At 43.5% G+C, this 21306-nt stretch overlaps 1 protein-coding gene across 2 annotated transcripts in view; it reads right to left on the bottom strand.

Annotated features, from left to right (window-relative positions):
• Positions 1-20792, bottom strand: part of LOC124596048 (juvenile hormone acid O-methyltransferase-like) — an 80347-nt gene extending 59555 nt beyond the window's left edge. The window contains exons 1-2 of one of the 2 annotated variants that reach the window (XM_047135021.1): positions 20676-20792; positions 6667-6843 (exon numbers count right to left, since the gene is read on the bottom strand). In XM_047135021.1, the coding sequence (XP_046990977.1) occupies positions 6667-6819 (153 nt within the window). In that variant the 5' untranslated portion in view covers positions 6820-6843; positions 20676-20792. The remainder of the gene's footprint in view (positions 1-6666; positions 6844-20675) is intronic. The other variant, XM_047135022.1, reaches the window with a different exon arrangement.
• Between the last annotated feature and the right edge of the window lie 514 nt (positions 20793-21306).

Below are 21306 nucleotides of genomic sequence, written 5' to 3'. Positions count from 1 at the left end.
ATATAGGCCAGATGGAACTGTAGTCTCTAGTAAGTTGGCCAATTAGAAGACCCTAGCTGTCGAAGTGGCACTCCCCACAAGAGGTCGAGTGCATTAAAGTCCCTGAGAAGGAGCTATGGAAGCAAGAGTTGCTGCATTAAGTTAGGCAGATCAACATAAGGAAGTGGCCTGCCTGAAGGGAGGTAAACATTGCAAATGGTGATTTCTAGAGTCGTTCACACTCTTTCTGCTATTGTTTCCAGGCTGGTATGAAGGGGGATCCAGTCACTAATGGCATAGGTGCGAACGAAAGTGCAGACTTCTCCAGATGCTATCCCAGGGCTGGCACTATTCCGACAGAATGGCCGATAACCACTAACCGTTGGAGAGTGGTCATCATGGAATTGCGTTTCTTAAAGAGAAAGACAGAATACAGAATAAGAGAAAACATGTTTTATTTCTCATAGGCGACAGTAATTATCTATTGCCGTTCCAATGGATTATCGTGTGTTGAACTAAGGAGCGGTCATGTCATCAGGGTCGGTGGTCGTCACTGAGAGGGATGGGATGATGTCCATAAATAAGACGTCAGACAGACTCGAGTTGTGAGGGGAGAAATGGTGCCTCGGGAGGGCACCAGAGAGGCCTTATCCTGAGGCTTGGATTTCTTCTTCTTCTTCTTCTTCTTCTGCTCATTCAGAGGTTGGTGAGGACAGGACACAGAGGGAGGGCAGGCTTCTGCAAGGTCCGGAACCGAACGAGAAAAGCCGACCTTAGGGCGCTCGGATAGTGTGTCCCGTGGTCAAGTGTGTTCCGTGGTCGAGCTGTAGTAGATGGCTTACAGCCTGAGTGACGCTGAGGGAGTGGTGCTGGGGGGATCCCCATCACCAGTGGGCGCCCAAGAAGAGGGGCACGTCTTTGGCCAGAGAGTGGGAGCAGCACCCATAGGGGAGGGCACAGGAACTGCATGGGAAGTGGATGGGAGAGGGGGAAGGGGCTGGGGTAAGTAAGAGGTAGGGAGGAGAAAGGATGTAACTGTGGCAAATGTAGAAGAAATTGACACAAGGTCGAGCAGCTCATATTTTTGGCGAGCCTCAGCATAAGATAGGGTCTTGGATCTTCTTTTCTCTCATGTAAGCTGGGCAATCTGGGGAGGACAGAGAGTGGCGGTCATCACAATTCACACACACAGGTGGTGGAACACTGGTGCTCCCTCATGGAGTGAGTGTCCAGTCACCACACAGAGGGTCTGCTGTACAGCAGGAAGACATGCCCAGAATGCGAACACTGAAAGCACCTCATGGGTGGCGGAACGTGCTACTTCATGTCACAGTCACATCGGTAACACACAACCTCGACCTTCTCTGGGAGGATATCTCCCTCGAATGCCAGAATAAATGTGCCGTTATAGGTGCAGCAGTTTTTACGAGCCCTCTGCAAAAGTTGAATAAAATGAACACCCCCTCCCTCCAGACTAGACCAGCGTTTCTCATCAGTTTGTAGGATGAGGTTCCTATGAGAATCACTACTTGGGCTATATTCCCAGACTGGTGAAGTGTAATAGACACCGGGACATCGCCAAGACGATCACAAGCACGAGAAGCTGCGGAACGTGCGGCAGAAGAAGCTTTGATCAATAGGGAGCCCGAATGCATCTGAGAGACTCCACTTCGCCACACTTGTCCTTGATATCCTCCACAAAAAATAACGGTTTTGTGGCGGTCAATGTGTCCCTGTCCATCTTAGTACAGGCCAGGTAGTGGGGAAAGTGTTCCATCCCAAGACGTGTTGTGCCCCGCCGATCTTGCGGTAGTGGCGTCGTTTGTGTGTCACGGCAATTTGTCTGGAACAGAGGCAATGGCCAGTGAAGAAATTGGATAATTTAATTCGTCTGTTTCAGTTGCATTGATATTTTTTTTTTTTTTTTTTGCTGCAGTGGTTACCGGTTTTGCGCTGCCGTGCGCATGCTGGAACCACACACCTTGTTAATAACCGTAACTGGTCTTACAGTATGATGCCAAAAGCACTGTACAAAAGTGTTAGGTGCAACATACACACAGCTTAATATCAATGACAGTGCTTGTTGCCCATTGTGTACCTTCCTGTACAGAAGTATTCGTGTTTTGGCACCATACTGTACGACTAGTTAATGTTAATAAAATAGTGTGTGGTTTGAGAATGGGTGTGGCAGCCCGAAATCAGCAATCACTGCAACAAAAGCTCAACATCAGTGCAACTGAATCGAACGAAATAAAGTATCCAATTTCCTCAGTATCGAACAATTGCGGACCTACCGTCCCGTGGCAACATGCCTCAAATAAGCAAATGACGGCAGTCGGTTGGGCTGTAGTACTTCCTGGTGACTGACCTGTTTTCTTCACCTGGTAAGCTGTGCCTCTCATTAAGTGGGTCACTGACCAGTGGCCTGATTACTGCCCTGGCTCTCCACCTCTGGCTCAAACTTCTGTAGTAGCTTTTTCTCTTTGCAGTAACACAATGGTTCAAATGGCTCTGAGCACTATAGAACTTAACTTCTGAGGTCATCAGTCCCCTATAACTTAGAACTACTTAAACCGAACTAACCTAAGGACACCACACACATGCATGCCCGAGGCAGGATTCGAGCCTGCGACCATAGCGGTCGCGCGGTTCCAGACTGAAGCTCCTAGAACCGCTCGGCCATACCGGCCGGCCTTGCAGTAACAAATCCATAACATGTACTTTCTTCTGACAATGCTCCATTCTTGTTGCGCAATGGTCTTAGCGTGTAATAACGAATGTAAATTACTTTGTGAAGGCTCTAACAAGGGAACCTTCCCATCGCACCCCCCTCAGATTTAGTTATAAGTTGGCACAGTGGATAGGCCCTGAAAAACTGAACACAGATCAATCGAGAAAACAGGAAGAAGTTGTGTAGAACTATAAAAAAAATAAGCAAAATATACAAACTGAGTAGTCCATGCGCAAGATAGGCAACATCAAGGAAAGTCTGAGCTCAAGAGCGCTGTGGTCCCGTGGTTAGCGTGAGCGGCTGCGGAACAAGCAGTCCTTGGTTCAAGTATTCCCTCGAGTGAAAAGTTTAGTTTTTTATTTTCAGACAATTACTATCTGTCCTCAATGCACATGTTGGCACAGACAGGAAAGGATTCGAGGACATAATGGGACCAGAGGGCTGGGGGAACCGAAATAGAGAAGGAAAATTGTTGCTGGAATTCTGCAAGAGGAATGGGCTGGCGATCGCAAATTACTGGTACAAGAAGAGAAGTAGCCACAAAATAACTTGGTACAGTGGAGACTGGTCCCAAACTTCAGTAGTAGACTATGTACTAGTGGATAGGCAGATGATGAGCAGCCTCACAGATGTTAAGGTCATTCCATCTGAGGCCTTAGACAGTGACCATCGGCTGTTGGTAGCCACCCTGAGAGAGAAAAAAGATAGGAGAGCAACAGATATACAGGAGAAAAGGTTGAAGACATGGATGCTGAAAGAGGATGAACGGAGGACCCAGTACCAGACACTGATCAGGAAGAAGCTGCCAAAGGAAGATCAGAGAACAGTGGAAGAAGAATGGGGAGATTTTAAGAGGGCTCTAGTTGAGGCAGCTGAGACTGTGTGCGGAAGAACTAGCACAAAGAGGAGAAGTAAGGAAACTCCATGGTGGAACAACATATGTAAAGAGGCAGTACTTCGAAAGAACAAAGCCTTCAGAGAATGGTTCCAGACCCGAACAGAGGAAGCTAGGGTAAAATATAAGGAAAGCAAGAAAGCGGCACAGACCATAGTAAGGGCGGAGAAGAAGAAGTGGATGGAAAAATGGAGAAGAATGTTAGAAGAGAACAGTGAAGGGAACAAAAAAGTACTTTACACCATGGTAAGAAATAAGAGGAATGACAGAAGCGAGTGCCTGAGGATCATGGATAATAATGGAAGAGTTGTGGAGGAAATGCATGAGCTCAAAAAGATTTGGAAGGAGTACTTTGAAGATCTGTTGAATGCCGCCAAGCGGGTAACTAACAGCGATGGAGAGCCTAAGGCAGTAGACGATTATAATAGTGGGGAAACTGATGATCTAACTTGGAATGAAGTGGAAGAAGCCATAAAGAGGATGAAAGGGGGCAAGGCACCAGGTTGGGACGAAGTAACAGTGGATATGATACGAGCAGCAGGAGAAGTAGGAACCCAGTGGCTATACAGAGTGCTGAGGGTGGTGTGGAAGGAGAACAGAATTCCTGAGGATTGGAAGAAAGGAGTTATAGTCCCGATCTTCAAGAAAGAGGATAAAAGGAGATGTGAGAACTACAGAGGAATCACCCTGCTATGCCACTGTGGAAAAATCTATGAAAAGATCCTGGAGAAGAGAATAAGAAGCAGTATTGAAAGTAGACTGCAAGAGGAGCAGTATGGTTTCAGACCGGGAAGATCAACAACGGACCTCTCATTTGCGGTAAGGCAACTGCAGGGAAGGCACTATGAGTACAGGAAGGACTTAATCATGGCCTTTTTAGATATTGAGAAGGCGTATGACAGTATCTATAGGGACAAGCTCTGGGATGTGCTGAACGCAAAAGGGATAGATGAAGAGATAACACGAAAAGTCAGAAAAATGTATGAGGGAAGTGAGAGTTGTGTGAAAGTGGGGAGGGAACGTACTGCATGGTTCAAGCTGGAAAATAGGCTGCGATAGGGAAGTGCACTTTCCCCTTTATTGTTTATTATTGTTATGGATGAAATCCTACAGCAAGTATCAGATGCAATTGGAGATCATAAAATGAAAGCAGTGCTTTTTGCCGATGACCTGATGTTATGGAGAAATTGCGAGAAGGAGGTGCAAGAGCAGTTAGATGTATGGGAGGCAACGGCAGCACAATATGGAATGCATTTCTCTGCAAAGAAAAGTGAAATAATTGTCACAACAAGGAAGAACAATAGGCCAAATGTGGATATAACTTGTGGAGGGGAAAAACTACAAGTGGTAGAGAACTTCAAGTACCTGTGAAGCATGATTGAAAGTAAGGGGGGAAACGCGATGGAAATAAATGAAAGGTGCAGAAAAGCAGGGCAGTTCTACAAATGCATTAGGGGGCTTATTTGGAGCAAGGAGGTGCCACAGAAATCCAAGGGCATTATATACAGAACCTACTTTGTCCCCATATTGGCATACGGAAGTGAGACATGGGTAATGCACAAAAGCGACAAAAGTAGAATACAGGCTAGTGAAATGAAGTTCCAGAGGAGCAGGTTGAGTGTAACAAGACGAGACATATTGCGAAATGTGTATGTGAGGGAAAGACTAAAGGAGGAACCAGTACAGGACAGGATATAAAAATCAAGACTGCAGTGGTATGGACACATGAAGAGAATGGATGAGGGAAGAATTCCAAAGAGAATGTTTGATCTGCAACTCGAGGGGAAGAGGCCCAGAGGAAGACCAAGAGATAGATGGGTGAAGGGAGTGAAGGAATGTGTGATGAGAAGAGGAGAGAACTGGACGAAGGTGGAAGAGGGGGAATGGTGGAAAGACAGAACACGATGGAGAGGCTTGTGTTCCCGACAGACCCAGCCAGTGGCTGGAAACTGTCCAAGATGATGATGATGATGATTATCTGTCCGTCCGTCAGTCCGATGCGAGGCAACTGCGCCGCAGTATGGGGACGCTACACCTAAACAAACATATGTTTTGACAGAGCACAGGGAAAACTGTGCGACTGTGAAACTGTTGCATTCATTTGTTGCAGTTTATGTGACAAACTGTTATGTTTTCATCTCTTTTCTGGGAGTGATTATCACATCCACAAGAAAACCTAAATCGGGCAAGGTAGAAGAATTTTTTTACCCATTCGCCAAGTGTACAAGTTAGGTGGGTCGACAACATATTCCTGTCATGTGACGCACATGCCGTCACCAGTGTCGTATAGAATATATCAGACGTGTTTTCCTGTTGAGGAATCGGTTGACCTATGACCTTGCGATCAAATGTTTTCGGTTCCCATTGGAGAACGGTTTTGCGGTGCGATCGCAAAACACAGACACTAAACTTATTACAGTGAACAGAAACGTCAATGAACGGACGGACAGATCATAACTTTGCGAAAATAAAGAAAGTAAAGTTTACACTCGAAACAGGACTTTAACCAAAGACCTCTCGCTCCGCAGCTGCTCACGCTAACCACGGGAACACAGCGCTCTTGAGCTCAGACTTTCCTTGATGTTGCCTATCTTGCGCATGGACTACTCAGTTTGTATATTTTGCTTATTTTTTTCATAGTTCCACACAACTTCTTCCTGTTTTCTCGATTGATCTGTGTTCAGTTTTTCAAGGCCTATCCACTGTGCCAACTTATAACTAAATCTGAGGGGGGTGCGATGGGGAGGTTCCCTTGTAAATGCACTAATCAGTATACTGGCACACTTGTCTTCCAAGTAATGTTCACAGGGTTGCACGCTTATGCTCCTGATTTGGCTGACACTCGGGCTCATTACAGCAACTCTACTGGTCTGATCTTAATTCCATAAAAATATGTTTGACTATTCGGGCAACAGGTGGTATGTAGCAACCCACATCCCCACAGTTTGGTAGATCTACTAGGTCTGGTACGAGATGTCGGATCATTAATTAGATTGCAACAGGGCGCAGGCCTCTGCTTGGGTCATACGGCACGACATTTTGTCCCGGCTGCATAGCGTACCTCTCTGGTGAGGATTCCCGGCCCGCAGCCGACCTCGAGCACCGGCTGCGGCGAGTCGGGCCAGCTGAGGCTGGGCCACACCTCATCCAGCAGCTGCGCCGCCAGACGCCTGTAGGCGCCGCCGTACTCGCTGAACAGCTGAGGGTCCTCCATGGCGTCTTCAGTTGACCTTCAGCCCTGAACAAAGAGAACATTAGTCAGGTACATCGCGAAGGCCAAACAAAGTGATAACTGCAAGGCCGTACATTCTTTTTGTTCCTGAAAGAGTTCTATCTTTCCTTTCTATATATTGTATGTACACAGTGAAGTGGACAGAATGGTCTTAAGAATAAAAAAAATAATAAAAAAATAAAAAAGAATCTTCTCCGGTGAAGTTTCCCAGAGCAAAATAACATTGTCTGAGAAAGTTCTCAATGTCGTACGAATAACAAATTCAAAGAATATTCTCTGACGAGGGAGTTCCTTCTCACCACCTCCTCTCCTCTTCGAGGAGGTTCAGAGTGTGCTCGTCTGCCGTGTCCGACACAGAACACACACGTAATGTTACATTTCGTTCAGCTCGCTCAAACAGGCAAACTGTTCAGTGTACAAACATCAATTTGTTCTGGAAGGGTTGCACAATGTTTCGATTTTACCTTTATGTCCGCCAACAAATTAAGGTGATTATGGACAGTTTACGAAAAAGCATTCTCTTGCGATGTTGTCTCATTTTCGACATACGGGAAACTTTTATTAAGTCAGATGAACACATTATGCGAACTTAAGATTAAGAGTAGATGACACGATTAATTTGAGTTTAAATGTGACGCGTGGTCCGCTCGCGCTTCGAGTACGTAAGCGGTCACCCGTGCGTTTCGTTACTAGGAACAGACCGCTAGGTTTGTAATAAACCAATTACTGAATTTTTGATCCGTCTAGTTATTTCTAACGTAATAAAATATTAGATTTATGCTACGAGAAACCTGGTAATGAATATTTAAAAATGTCAGTGAGAGTTGTCTGGTGAATACTTCAGTCTTCTCGTTCATCAGTCTGAAAACTTGGGGTCTACTAAATAGCAACAAAATGCTTTGATTTTCACTTCGTTTCCAATGTTGCCGTGATTTTCAGGAGGGAAATAACGCTTTTTAAACCCTTATAAACTGAAGTTAATCTTTTCAGTACTTCTTTGGGCTACATATCCGTTTTGCTTTCCAAGCAACAAAAATTCTTCCATTCTTACTAAAATGAACTTGGTAAAACTCAACTTCAACAGGAGTTCCTCGGCTCAAAGTAAGCTACACAGCTCACTTTTGAAAAACGGATAATATTCTCCGCTTGTGAGAAGCTCCTCTAGTTTTATTCATACTAAACTGCGTGGTCAGGGATTTTCTCTGCCTCGTGATGACTGGGTGTTGTGTGATGTCCTTAGGTTAGTTAGGTTTAAGTAGTTCTAAGTTCTAGGGGACTGATGACCATAGATGTTAAGTCCCATAGTGCTCAGAGCCATTTGAACCATTTATTCATACTAAATCAGAGGAATTCTTGTTTTGAGCAACTTCCCCCACCTCTTTACTCACGCTGAGAACGTTGTCGGGTGAAGTATATTCACCGACTCACTTTATTCATGTGAACCTGAGAATATTCTCCGAAATTCCGAGTACAAAGTATGTGCTCCGTTTCACTCATACGACCCAATATTTTCTCCAATAAAAAAAAAGAAAAAACGACGCACTACGAAGGAATTATCCGAATGGGACAGAAATCTGTAGATGTGCCGTGCACCTTCAAGACAAATGATTACAATTTCAGAAAATCTGCATGATTTGTCGAAGAGAAATACCTTGACAGGTTGAGTAAGTCAACATCGCGCTGGTCCACTTCTGGGCTTTATGCTTTATTCGGCTTGGCATTGACACAGTTGTTGGATCTCCTCCTGAGGGTATCATGCCAAATTATGTCCAACTGGCTGGTTGAAGGGCCCTGCCCGTAATGCTCCGAACGTTCTCGATCGGGGAGAGATTCGGGGACCCCGCTCGCCACGATTGGGTTTGTGAAACACGAAGACAAGCAGCAGTAACATTAGTAAACTTCATCTACTCTGTAAGCCAGTTTTCTCGCGCGTGCCTCGCAGTCTCGTTGCCATCGGTGCACCACTCCGGTTTACTGTCATTATTGGTCTGCTGATGGCTGGTCTCCGCACTTTCGTGACAGTGGCTAAGTCGTCCTTTAGCCACGAAGCTACTTCTGAGGACCTTACTATTATGTGGGATGAATGTTCATTCCGTGCACACATTTAGAGGAGTACTTTCCTAAATGCCGTCCTTAGATCTTGTTTCCATCGTATTATTTAGGAGGGGAGAAATTTCTCCTGACATACTTTCATTTAAGGAACACACCATTTCTGATAATACACTCATTTTGTCACAATGGGAGACAGTCATAAACACACAAGCGATACCGGCAAGCTCCTGCAAATCACCGAGCGAGGTGGCGCAGTGGTTAGCACACTGGACTCGCATTCGGGAGGACGACGGTTCAATCCCGTCTCCGGCCATCCTGATTTAGGTTTTCCGTGATTTTCCTAAATCGCTTCAGGCAAATGTCGGGATGGTTCCTTTGAAAGGGCACGGCCGATTTCCTTCCCCATCCTTCCCTCACCCGAGCTTGCGCTCCGTCTCTAATGACCTCGTTGTCGACGGGACGTTAAACACTAATATCCTCCTCCTCCTCCTGCAAATTAGCAACATTGACTGCATATGCCAGCTGCTATTAAAGCCGACCAACAGGCTACAGCAGGGAAGCCGACAAGCTCGCACACTAACTCAGAAACAAACCGCCAGCACTACCCAACATTGTGAATCCATTACATGACCTATCGGACACGAAACAATGATGAACCTAACTATTACAGGTATGCTGACGCTGATCTACAAGCCAACACCGGCACCCAGCTGCCCAACGTCAAAGGTATCCGCCTGCATCATACCCACTACTAACAAAGCCCACCCTTGCATGACCTGTCGCAGGCACCAAGGAAACCGCTACTGTTCTTACAGTCCGACCCAACTATCGCAGAGGTTTCTTTCCCATGACCCTTCCTTTGCAACTTTTTTCCCCTCTGCCCTTCAAACCGCTACCGTTCGTTCAAATTTCGACCTAATCTGTCTCCAGATGCGTGCTTATTAATGGTTAAACATAACCAGACGTACGCAAACATCGCGGAACCCACATTCTGCGAGACCTCAACTCGTGAAAAGTAACCAATATGCAGCGGTGGCAGTAGACCTTTTGTGTTGGCCATCATGCCAGTGTAGGCGTGGAGGGGCTCCACCCTACAATTATATTAAAAAGAACGCATTAAGCCATTTAGATAACATGGGACATCAGATCTTTTAAGTAATTTTATGATAGCGACTCAAACCTTTTTTTATTAATTCGCTAGCTAAAATTTTAATTTTTAGTATTAAGATCCCTGAACAAGTCAGTAGTACAGTTTTTAAAAGTTATGTATAAAAATGTTTAACCAGAAATACACCTGAGCATGTGCCTGAATCTGTTGTACCAGTCTCTGAGCGACTACAGTGAAACCGGGACTATTTTGTCTAGGAATCTTGCATACTCCGTTCGCTAGACAAACAAACAACTCGTATTAATTAGTTTTATTACAAAAAGACAATTAAAATTACTTAACTTTGATATGTATTGCAAACAAAGGGCGACTTGCGAAAGAATCAGTCATCTTCAGAATAGACAAAAGAAATGAGTGTGTTATCTTATGGGACTTAACTGCTAAGGTCATCAGTCCCTAAGCTTACACATTAATTAAACTAAATTATCCTAAGGACAAACACACACACACCCATGCCCGAGGGAGGACTCGAACCTCCGCCGGGAGCAGCCGCACAGTCCATGACTGCAGCGCCGAGACCGCTCGGCTAATCCCGCGCGGCTCAGAGTAGACAAACACAAGTCTGTGTTACATAGAGATAGCTAACGAATTGGTGAACGTTGAAGCTGCTATCGAAGTGGCCAGCCACCATTTGGGTGCGGCGCTTATGTCCTCTGCACCTGGGGGCCTCTGCTGTCACGTTGTCGTCCTGGAGGGAGGTCCGTTAGCGTACGATTGGCTGATCTCTTCTCACAGCCGTCTCTTCTCTGTTGTTCCCTATGGGAGTGCTGGCGCTGACTTGGCGCCGTAACAGCGGCAAATTGGACTCTCGATGAATTTTGTCAGCATTTCAGCACCTCAGTAATTTAAATTTGTTTCAATATTCCTTTCGGTACGTATAATTATCTTAGCTGTGGATGCCCAGCTTATAAGATTGTTTGCAATAATTAAAATAAGACGTCGGAATGGAAAAAATTTCTAAGAACAACAATTGCTCTTGAAAACAGCCAAGATCAGTTTAGCAACAATGCTATACATTTCCCTACGGAGTCAGACAATCAACGGCACCCACGTGTTAATCACGAAACAACACCCTCATGGCTACTAGCCCTATAGTCCGATTAAAGTTACTTGATAGTTGATGTAGTCACTTGCCGCTACAGTGTTGCCACCTCCGCCGACAGCTACCGTTCGGTTATAACCGAAACGCAAACGCGTTTTGTGTCCCTGAATTTGAACTCATGTCCTGACCTAACCACAACCTCGTCACATGCAATGTTTTCCAGAAAATGGCTATCAACAATCTTCAGCAGAATTAAAATCACGATTACTTTGTTCACAGTGTTTAGGGCTAACGCATACGAGCAAATAAGACAGAAAGGTTTCATAATATGCTTGTCTGTATAGCCATCCTCCGCAGCAAAAATTCAGCGGTGAAAGCAAACCAATTTTTCGCTGACATGGTTACCTGAAACCATCGTCACTCTGACTACACGGGATGCCGCGTTACCACCGATGAGCACTCCTGAATGGCACTTGGTTGCATATTACAGACGAGTAGATTCCAAACGAGAAAAGAATGATAGGAAGAAAAATAATAACACACAAAAAATCAAAACGATGACGAAAATGACGCGGAATTGGACTACAGTACACCAACAATAAAGGAACTGACAGCATTAACGTTCCAGTTACCGTACTTAAAATTTAGCAGCATGGTTCACTAGTGTTGATTTAAACTGGCCTCAATCGGTGCCACTTCCAAGAATATGATGAAACTCTGATGCCTGCATAGTTATGGCTTTCTATACCGCAAAACGCGCTCCTCATGATAGAGGTTGGTTATGAATGGTATTTTAGTTCCGAACAACCAGGATTTTTTGGTACTTGTTTGGTCTCTATTACAAGAGGTGTTTTTATTTTTGCAAATAACCGAGTAGAAACGGTTCAAATGGCTCTGAGCACTATGGGATATAACATCTGAGGTCATCAGTCCCCTAGAACTTAGAACCACTTAAACCTAACTAACCTAAGGACATCACACACATCCATGCCCGAGGCAGGATTCGAGCCTGCGACCGTAGCGGGAGCACGGTTCCAGACTGAAGCGCCTAGAACCGCTCGGCCACACAGGCCGGATAATACCCGAGTATAAAGCTGGAATATCAAAAGTGCTATTTGTTTTTAAACATACCTTTCTTATAAAGAATTTTTATTAGTAAAATTTGCGCTATTTTGAAGTATTGTGCTGTTACAGAGAAGAGGAAAAGGGATCAGTGATATTTTAATAAAAATGCCGGCAGAAACGGTCAACAGACACGTGAAATAAGAATGGCTACACTACTGATGAGACAACGTCCCCATTTTCGTGTGTCGTGACGTAAGGTACGAGTCTACGTGTAGTGTGCAAGACTTGGCCCCACCTGGCGTGTACGTTAGTTCCTTGCTGTGGTCGCCGGACGTAGACTTATTGCAATATGGCACCAACCCTGCTCTAGAAATATTTTTACGAAGTGACGTAACAATGAATTACAATGCTTCATTTCCTTCGAAAGATTGAAGATTTGTCTCTCATTTCTGTGAAATAAGAGGACGGAAATTATAGCAACAGCAATAAATTAAAAACTTAATTATTCATTCATAACACGCAATAAAAAAATTCCAGACACACACCGTCATACTGCCTGATGACGTCAATGCCCAACTGGGAAGAGAGAAAAAACACAGAAATATAGAGGGCAACTATCCAGCACATATGAGAACTAACCGCAATGGGGAACGATTGGTGGATCTCTGTAGGACTTTTGGGTTGGTCATGAAGTCTACAGCCTTCAAACACCTGCCAAGGAAACAGAAGACCTAGATTTCACTTAACACCAACTTGGGTGAATTCCAGATAGATCATGTAGCTATTTCAAGAAAATCTCAAAAGGAAATACAAAAAGTGGAGGTATTGAGAAGATTGAGAAGTCCAATCTGGACTCAGACCACTACCTCTCAAAGATCAAAATAAGACTCCAGCCTAGAAACACTAGAGTACACAAAACCCCCAAGATTGTGATATTTGACATAGAGCGACTTAAGAAAGGTCAAAAATTAAGCCAGAGACTGAACAGTACAGATTTCAACAGCTGGGACCAACTGAAGGAGACTCTTGTGAAGACGGCCAATGAACTCGCCTCCTTCACAAGAAGAAGGAAGCAATCGTGGTGGAATGAAGACTGTGACAATGCAATAGCCCGAAGACAGACATTCTGGGGGAAGTCGAATTGTAAGAAAACGAAGATAAATTGGGAAAAATTTTTTGAAACAAAGAAGGCTAACAGCTAAGATACTTCGAGGAACCAAACGGACCTTCACACAAAACCAACTAACCCAAATCGAAGAGAACTTTGCTAAGAATAACTGAAGAGATTTCTATAGAACCTTCTAGCAGACACTCAAAAAATACAATCCACCAAGCCTCCACTTTAGAGACTCACAGGGCAAACTAGTTTTTAACGACAAGGACAACTGCCACCTCTTAGCTCAGTACTTTAAAAACCTACTCAACTGTGCTCCACCCAGTAAAGACTTCAACTACAAACAAACCACACCAAACCCAGACTCACTGCCTCCTTCATTGGAAGAAGTTCGACAAATCATTCAACTTCTCAAGAATAATAAGGCAGCTGGAGAGGACTCTATCATTGCTGAACTCTGGAAATGTGCTGCAAGTAATGCCATGGGCAAGCTCACCGAGATCATCCAGAACATCTGGGAAACAAAGAAATTACCACCTGATTGGAATACGGCTCTGATCCATCCCCTTCACAAAAAGGAAGATGTTACTGATCTGATCAACTACCGTGGAATTTCTCTTGTCCCGGCAACATACATGATTCTCTAGAAGGCACTATTAACAAGGGCAGAAGATCAACTGGAAAGTCAACTAGGAGAATATCAGGGAGGCTTCAGGAAAACCAGATCCTGTGCTGAACAGATCCACAACCTTAAAACTGTACTTGCATACTCCAAGTTGAGAAACCGCAAAGTGGTTGTCACATCTGTTGATATCAAGAAGGCCTACGACTCTGTTGATAGAGAAACGCTTAACAAAATACTTCCGGAATTAGGACTAGACAACAAAACCCGCAGGCTCATTGTAGAAACCTTGACAAACACCCATTCAGTGGTCAAATTTAGAGGTGAGATCTCAGAAAGCTTCGAGATAAAAACTGGAGTGAGACAAGGGGATGGACTCTCCCCTCTTCTCTTCAACTGTGTCCTCGAAAACGTTGTTAGAGAATGGTGCAAAGAACTGATCAATTTGGGTGTCCAGAGCGGTGCCTACCTGGGCCGTAAGAACGAAGGACTGATTATAGATTGCCTGGCTTTTGCAGACGACATGGCACTGATTACTGATTCTCTTGAAATGGCAACAATGTAGGTAAACTGCCTCAGAAAACAGGGAGCCAAAGTGTATCTTCAAGTGTCGCTGAAGAAAACAGAGTTCTTCACCAACATCAAAGAAGCTAACAAAGTGATGTTACTAGACCAGGTAAATATCAAAAGGACTAAGAAATTTAAGTATCACGGCGAATAGATTGAACCCAACTTATCAGAAAAAACGTCTTATTCATGAGAGTCAACAAGTTAGAACTAGCCTATCCTCTCACTATGAACACCTACAACAAGAAATGTCTGTCACGCAACCTGAAACTTAAGCACTATACATCACTCATACGACCAGAAGTCCTCTATACCATGGGATGTCTTTCTATAAACCGGAGAGGTCTGATGGAGAAATTGGAAGTCAGAGAGAGAGGAGAATGCTAAGGAAGATCCTAGGCCTGTTAGAAGAAGCTGGGGAATTCAGAAGGCGGCATAACTGAGCTCTACGAACATATCGAGATGCTCTCTGACTGTGCAGGAAAAAGAAGGGTAGCTTTCTATGACCATGTCGCAAGATTGCCTCCAAACAGATTGACCAACCGTCTGCTCACCTTCTGGAAAAACAAGAAGGTTCGCACCGCTTGGCTGACAGAAACTGAGAAGGCCATTAAAGAACTAGGAATAACTGATCTCCAGAACAGACAGTCTGTGAGACACACACCCTGAAGGACGCCCGAGGATTTCAGGAAAAGCCTCGAAGAAAAGCTACCCCCTGGACAGAAGAAAGGAAGGAGTTACACCTACAGAAGATGCGACAGTACTGGGCAAAGATCAAAACCAAACAGCTGAACAAGCGTAGTCCGAAGCAGGCCCATTCGAAACAAGAAGAAGAAGAGGAACACGCAATAAAAATAGAAAGTAGCTGATCTGCTACCGGTGTCGACATAATGTGCCTTTATCTGCCTGTAGCCCTTGAAAACGGACAAATTAACACGAAAAATAGAGTTCTGCAACCTCGGATTTCACACTTAAGCACTGACTATTCGTGAGGCCCAGATACTAATATGATCCCTTGTGACAACATGATTTGCGAGCAAAGTTTCAAACAATTAAAATCAATGTTGGTGACGTTTTATAGCTTCAACCACTTACCAGTTGTCTTTGTTCGGTTTCTACGTATATCATAGGTATAGGAAATTGTAATGTCTCTTGCAGCGGTCTCTCCGCGATATTTTCAGAATTTTTTTATAAATTATATAACTCAGTACATATCTCGAAATATCTCTTCTTATCTTACCGATTCCTAAACTTTAATATACGATGATTATCAATGCAAAGTAGTTTCAAGCCCTATTATTCCTTGGAGCGTGCATTTACTCCATGGAATAGCTTCTCTGCTATCTATGTTTTCTCTTATAAGAAGAATGAAGGAGATCTTGCCGATTAGCCGTGAGAGAACAAAGATGTATATGTATGTATTGTTGAGCTAGTCGCCATCTTGATGAGATTCTGTATGAGAAGGAATTTAATACATGAACTAAAGTGTGTTCGCGTATTAGTTAACTGATTATGATTGACAGTGTCTGCTTGCTACGCTGTGTTGCACGGGATCAGTGGGGAACGTCTGATTTACACTAGTCGAACCTGCCGTTTTGTATGCTCAAGATATCCAGCTTATTACTTTCATTAAATAGGCTAACACGGTCTTACCAGCAGATCTCCGGTCTTCCCCATGTGATCACCGAAAGTTAATAATTATTACAAATGTTTTCAGGAGATCGACTGACAATTTTCGTCGCACCGAGACTTCGAAATTGCTTCACTGCCTTATGGAATTTAAGTTAAGCTCAATTTAATCAGGATAGAACAGTACTGAACTGTGTGAATGTGATAAGCCTGCTTTGTGAATGAAAATGCCCTTAATATACGCATGTTTTTTTTACTATCCTGATCAGTGAAGCTAAATCAGGCCAGTGTGAGAGGTTTTTAAATTTTAGATCCCACAAAAATATTAAAAATGAAAACTGAAAATTGGTTATTTCAGATGCCGATTATTTTGAGTGGCTTTAACAATCGGGTTAAACTGGCGTGGAAAAATCGATATAACCTAAACTCGGTTATTTCAGCGGCAACCACCATCCCTAGCGAAAGTACTACACAGAGGAGTCAACAAACACCGGACACAATTTCAGCAACGACACGAGCCGTTTGAGCATAAGCATTGTCTTCAAACTGCAGTAATTTTTATCTCAGTTTTCATTCTTTGAAAAATAAATCCAAGCTATCAGATCTTGCAGTCATATGCCTACATTGTGTTACATGAATTTATTTTCCTTTTTGTAGTTAATCATCTGTTTTACTTGCGACTGATTCTATTAACGTACTATTAACGTAACCAACGGAATCGTTTGGTAGGAGATCATGTCACGTAGTAATACCTCATCTTTTTTCTCCTTCGTTAAATGGTAGTACTCAGTTTAGCGTGCTTCTGCAGTTAATCTAGTGACATTTCCTACGCCAGATGACAGGACAGTCTAAGTACAGAAAATGGCCCACATTAACGTACGTATAAGACAGCACTCTCTAATTGAATCTCCTTACAGCAGAAGATGAAACACCAAATCGCATTCATGAAATGTTCAAGACGCTGTATGGATTTGCCACGGCCGACTTCAGCACCGTTAGACGATGGCTTCCATCAACAGAGAGAACCTCGAAGGGTAAACAGTCGGATGACGCAACGCAGAGCGGCTAGCGACTGCAGGGACTTCACCCGACATCCAGCGTGTCGGCCAAATTAAGCTCAGGACAGATTATTCAGTTAGGGTTTTCGAAATTCCCGCGCAACAGAAAAAAATGCCTCAAAATATTATTTCGCCATCTGTTCCCCAAATACCTCAAACTTATCTGTTCCTTTAAACAACTATTTGTTATCAGTGTTGGCTGCTTGAAGACGTGGAATTGTGAGTTCAGAGCAGTAAAATTATCGTGCATATCAAAAAATTACCGTACATAAACTAAAATTTTCGATTTGTAAATAAAATCAGTATCCAGAGCAGAAAAAATCTTCACTAGGGCGTCACATTTATTTACCTCATGCTTTTTTTCATTGTTCTCTCTATTTTGCATTAGCCACCTATATCTCACTTCACAACTTGACATCTATCCACTACGCTAGTGTGAACTCACAAGATCGATCCGTGCCAGATGGCTCTTAACCGCACGTTATTACCTCATATTTAATTATAATAAATCACACCAATACCCACGTCTTTTCAAGAGCTCCTCAATAGATAACACATATTCATAGGACATACCTTATAATACCAAACCCATAAATTCGAAGCTTCAACAAAAACAACTACATACAATACGTCGTCTCCTCAGGATTCGATAAGACCACGCAAGTCGACAGACGTCCCAAACGGTTGAAACTCGGCATATACACGTCATAGTGACCTCACGGAGAGGTATCACCGCTGTGAGCCCAAAGTCCAACACAGATGGAAAGGTATATCAATTGATCTGAAGAGAGAGCGACAGTTAGTGAATATCTAGAAAATTGAGTATGATTTGTTTAAACTAAAATATCAGATGGCATTAATAGTAAGGTTAGGGAGATAAAATACTTCCCCAATTTCGCCGGTATCGAAATTTTCATCCCCAAAAATTTCTGCAAGGTTTCAGTTTCCCCAACAGTTGTCCGAAAAAATATTTTTACGCAAAATTACGAAAAAAAACCTAAATAGTCGTTGCCTTAGGATAACAGATGATTTGTGCCCGCCATATTCCATCGGTAAAGGCAGTGTGGTGACCGTTATTGGAAAGACTGGGCTACGTAAAGTTTTGTGCACGCTAGGTAACGAAAACCTTGACCGATCAGAACAAAAGGCAAGGCACACAACTGTATCCAATCTGTTGCAGTGCTTTAGTTTTGAGAGAGAGCACTTTTGGTGGAAATTATGTCTGGAGACAAATTTTTTAACCTAGCTGAAGAAGCAAGACCACGATTTTCAGAGCACTTGTTTCAAAGAGAGAAAACAAGAGAAAAAGGGGGTAATTGTTTTTAAAATGCTAAACTAAACGTGAACGTTGTACATGTCTCATTTATGGCATTTACTTTTCTTGTAAAATAAAAACAAATAATAGTAGGCATTACTTTGACTGACCCACATATCTCAATTTGGATTCATGGCCATTAAGGTACAACGTATTTATAATACTCGGTATTAGTTTCAGAACTTTATGCAAGGAATATTAATGGCAGCGTTTGTATAGGCCATAACCGTTATGACACGATCTGAGCAGATCATACCGTGACTTCCTAGACTACTCAATTGTGCGACAAAGTTCATTTACTTCTTGACTCTGATTCACAGTGCAGTCAGCTATTTTGTTATTTTGTGAATAAAATTGTCTGCATCAAAAAAATGGTTCAAATGGCTCTGAGCACTATGGGACTCAACATCTGAGGTCATCAGTACCCTAGAACTTAGAACTACTTAAACCTAACCAAGCTAAGGACATCACACACATCCATGCCCGAGGCAGGATTCGAACCTGTGACCGTAGCGATCGCGCGGTTCCAGACTGAAGCGCCTAGAACCGCTCGGCCACTCCGGCCGGCTGTCTGCATCACTTAATATTTGTTTTCACCTACAAAGTCATTTTGGCTACTGCCATCATCAGATCAAAACTTAGAACGTGTGAAACAGGGTTCACTGTCAGTATCACTAAAACCAACACGCAATCGGTGTGCCAACTTACAGATGGATGTTAGTGATACTGACACTCAACCTTATTTTACGTGCTCTACGTTTTGATCCGTTGAAGGCAGTAGCCAAAACAACGTAATAAATGAAGATAAATATTAATCAATGTAGACAGCCACATTCAGAAAATATGCACAATGATCACAGACTCATTTACGAAATTTATTTTCATTACTACCTGTTCCCAGCTACGTGTTGCTGCGGCTTAGCCTGTCTGAATGGAAATGAAAGAAGAAAAGAGAGCACCCGGTCTCTGTCCATCTCTTCAACATCCCCCCCCCCCTTCTCTCTCTCTCTCTCTCTCTCTCTCTCTCTCTCTCTCTCTCTCTCTCTCTCTCTCTCTGTCAAACCTCCTACCCCCCTCTCATCGTGCATAATCATCACCATTCTCCTTATCACCATCATCCTCTTCGTCATCGTTGTCATCTCCTCTTCCTCCTCTTTTCCCCCTTTCTACGACAATCTTCTCTTTCATTGTCCATCTTCTCCACCTTTTCTCTGTCCAAGCCGTCCTATCCACTTTTTAAGTCCGTTTGCTCCTAACCCTCCGTCCATCTCTTTCCCCTTCTCTCTGACCCTGAGTCTTGTTTATCGTTACTGCAAACTCAGACTCTCTAGCAGTACTCTAAAATGGCTCTGAGCACTATGGGACTTAACTGCTAAGGTCATCAGTCCCTTAGAACTTAGAACTATTTAAACCTAACTAACCTAAGGACATCACACACATCTGTGCCCGAGACAGGTTTCGAACCTGCGATCGTAGCGATCGCGTGGTTCCAGACTGTAGCGCCTAGAACCGCTCGGCCACCCCGGCCGGCCAGTACTCTAAACTTAAGCTGATAAGCCATTAATACAATTTTCCTCTTTCGCAACAGCATTTCCGTGTTGATATCGAAGTACTCGACCGGTTTATTTCAGATTTTTTTACACGTTACTGTAATAGTCTGAAAGAAATCAGTCGAGTAGTTTGAGATATTTGGTGACAATATTTCACCTTTATATATATTACATATCAACTTATATATTCGGTACATTACAGTATATAGCCTACGTCCCTAAAAATGTTCATTAGCGTTTTATGGAGAAATCGGTTAAGAATTTTTCGATATTTTAGTAATAACATTTCCCCTTTATATATTACACGTCATTTATATATTATACATATTTGGGAAAAGGTTTATTGGAGTGCAACCTTGTGTCAAAAGTTCAGACCAATCTGCGAAAAACCTCCGGAGATTTATGATTTTGAACAAACGAACATTTATATTTTTATTCAAATACGTTAACAAGTTTCCTTGCCCGCTAATTATACGTAAACAGCGTTTGTCACATAGTTATATTGCAGTGGCATTGTTTCGAACAGCCACGCACACCCAAGACTCTGGGATGAATGTGACAGCAGAGAACTCTAACCTAGGGCATTACGCCTGGTGTCCGTATCCATTATAACTGCTTACTTATAGTTTCGCAGATACCCCTGTCCACCGGCTTACCTCGAAACAAGCTGACAACACACCTCGTGTCCTGTCGTCGCGGCAACAGCAAACGGAATGCTCAGCTGCAGCAGAACGCCGTGTCAGTTTTGTAACAGCAGCTCGCGACTAGGCACTCGGAAGGAAAGTGAGTCTCATTGGCTGACGCAGATAACGGGAGTGGGGAGGGGGTGGGAGGGTGTCGCAGAACAGTTGAAAACAGGGCCGCTGTCATATGTGACACAACTTAGAGTTACGTGTGTACATCTGTTGAGTGTCCGAACCGCGACTGTGCCACAGATTGCGCCAGCAGGAAAACATCTTTGCTTTCGAAAGACACAGCTTTTCTGGCTTTCATACTGACGGAGAGTCCATAGCAGCTGCGCTGTTAGTTGAGAAACGAAGTAACAGCAACAGCAGCAGTAACAGCAGAGCACGCTCCTCTTTGGAACTTCTTTCTTTTTGCTTAACAACACATTTTGTCTGGGATAATACAACGAAACCGGATTCATGAAACGATACGGTGTTTCATATTTCGAATACAAGAATTTCGTATTCAGTAAGCAGTGTATTTGTCCTCCATGTTAACGAACTAGTACGCCACTTAGTAACTACCAGTAACCCACGCGCCGAATTATTTCAAGAATCGATA

Source organism: Schistocerca americana, chromosome 2 (assembly GCF_021461395.2).
Source record: "Schistocerca americana isolate TAMUIC-IGC-003095 chromosome 2, iqSchAmer2.1, whole genome shotgun sequence".
Lineage (NCBI taxonomy): Eukaryota > Metazoa > Arthropoda > Insecta > Orthoptera > Acrididae > Schistocerca > Schistocerca americana.
The sequence above is the reverse complement of the archived record's forward strand: the minus strand, read 5'-3'. Positions and strand labels throughout refer to the sequence as shown.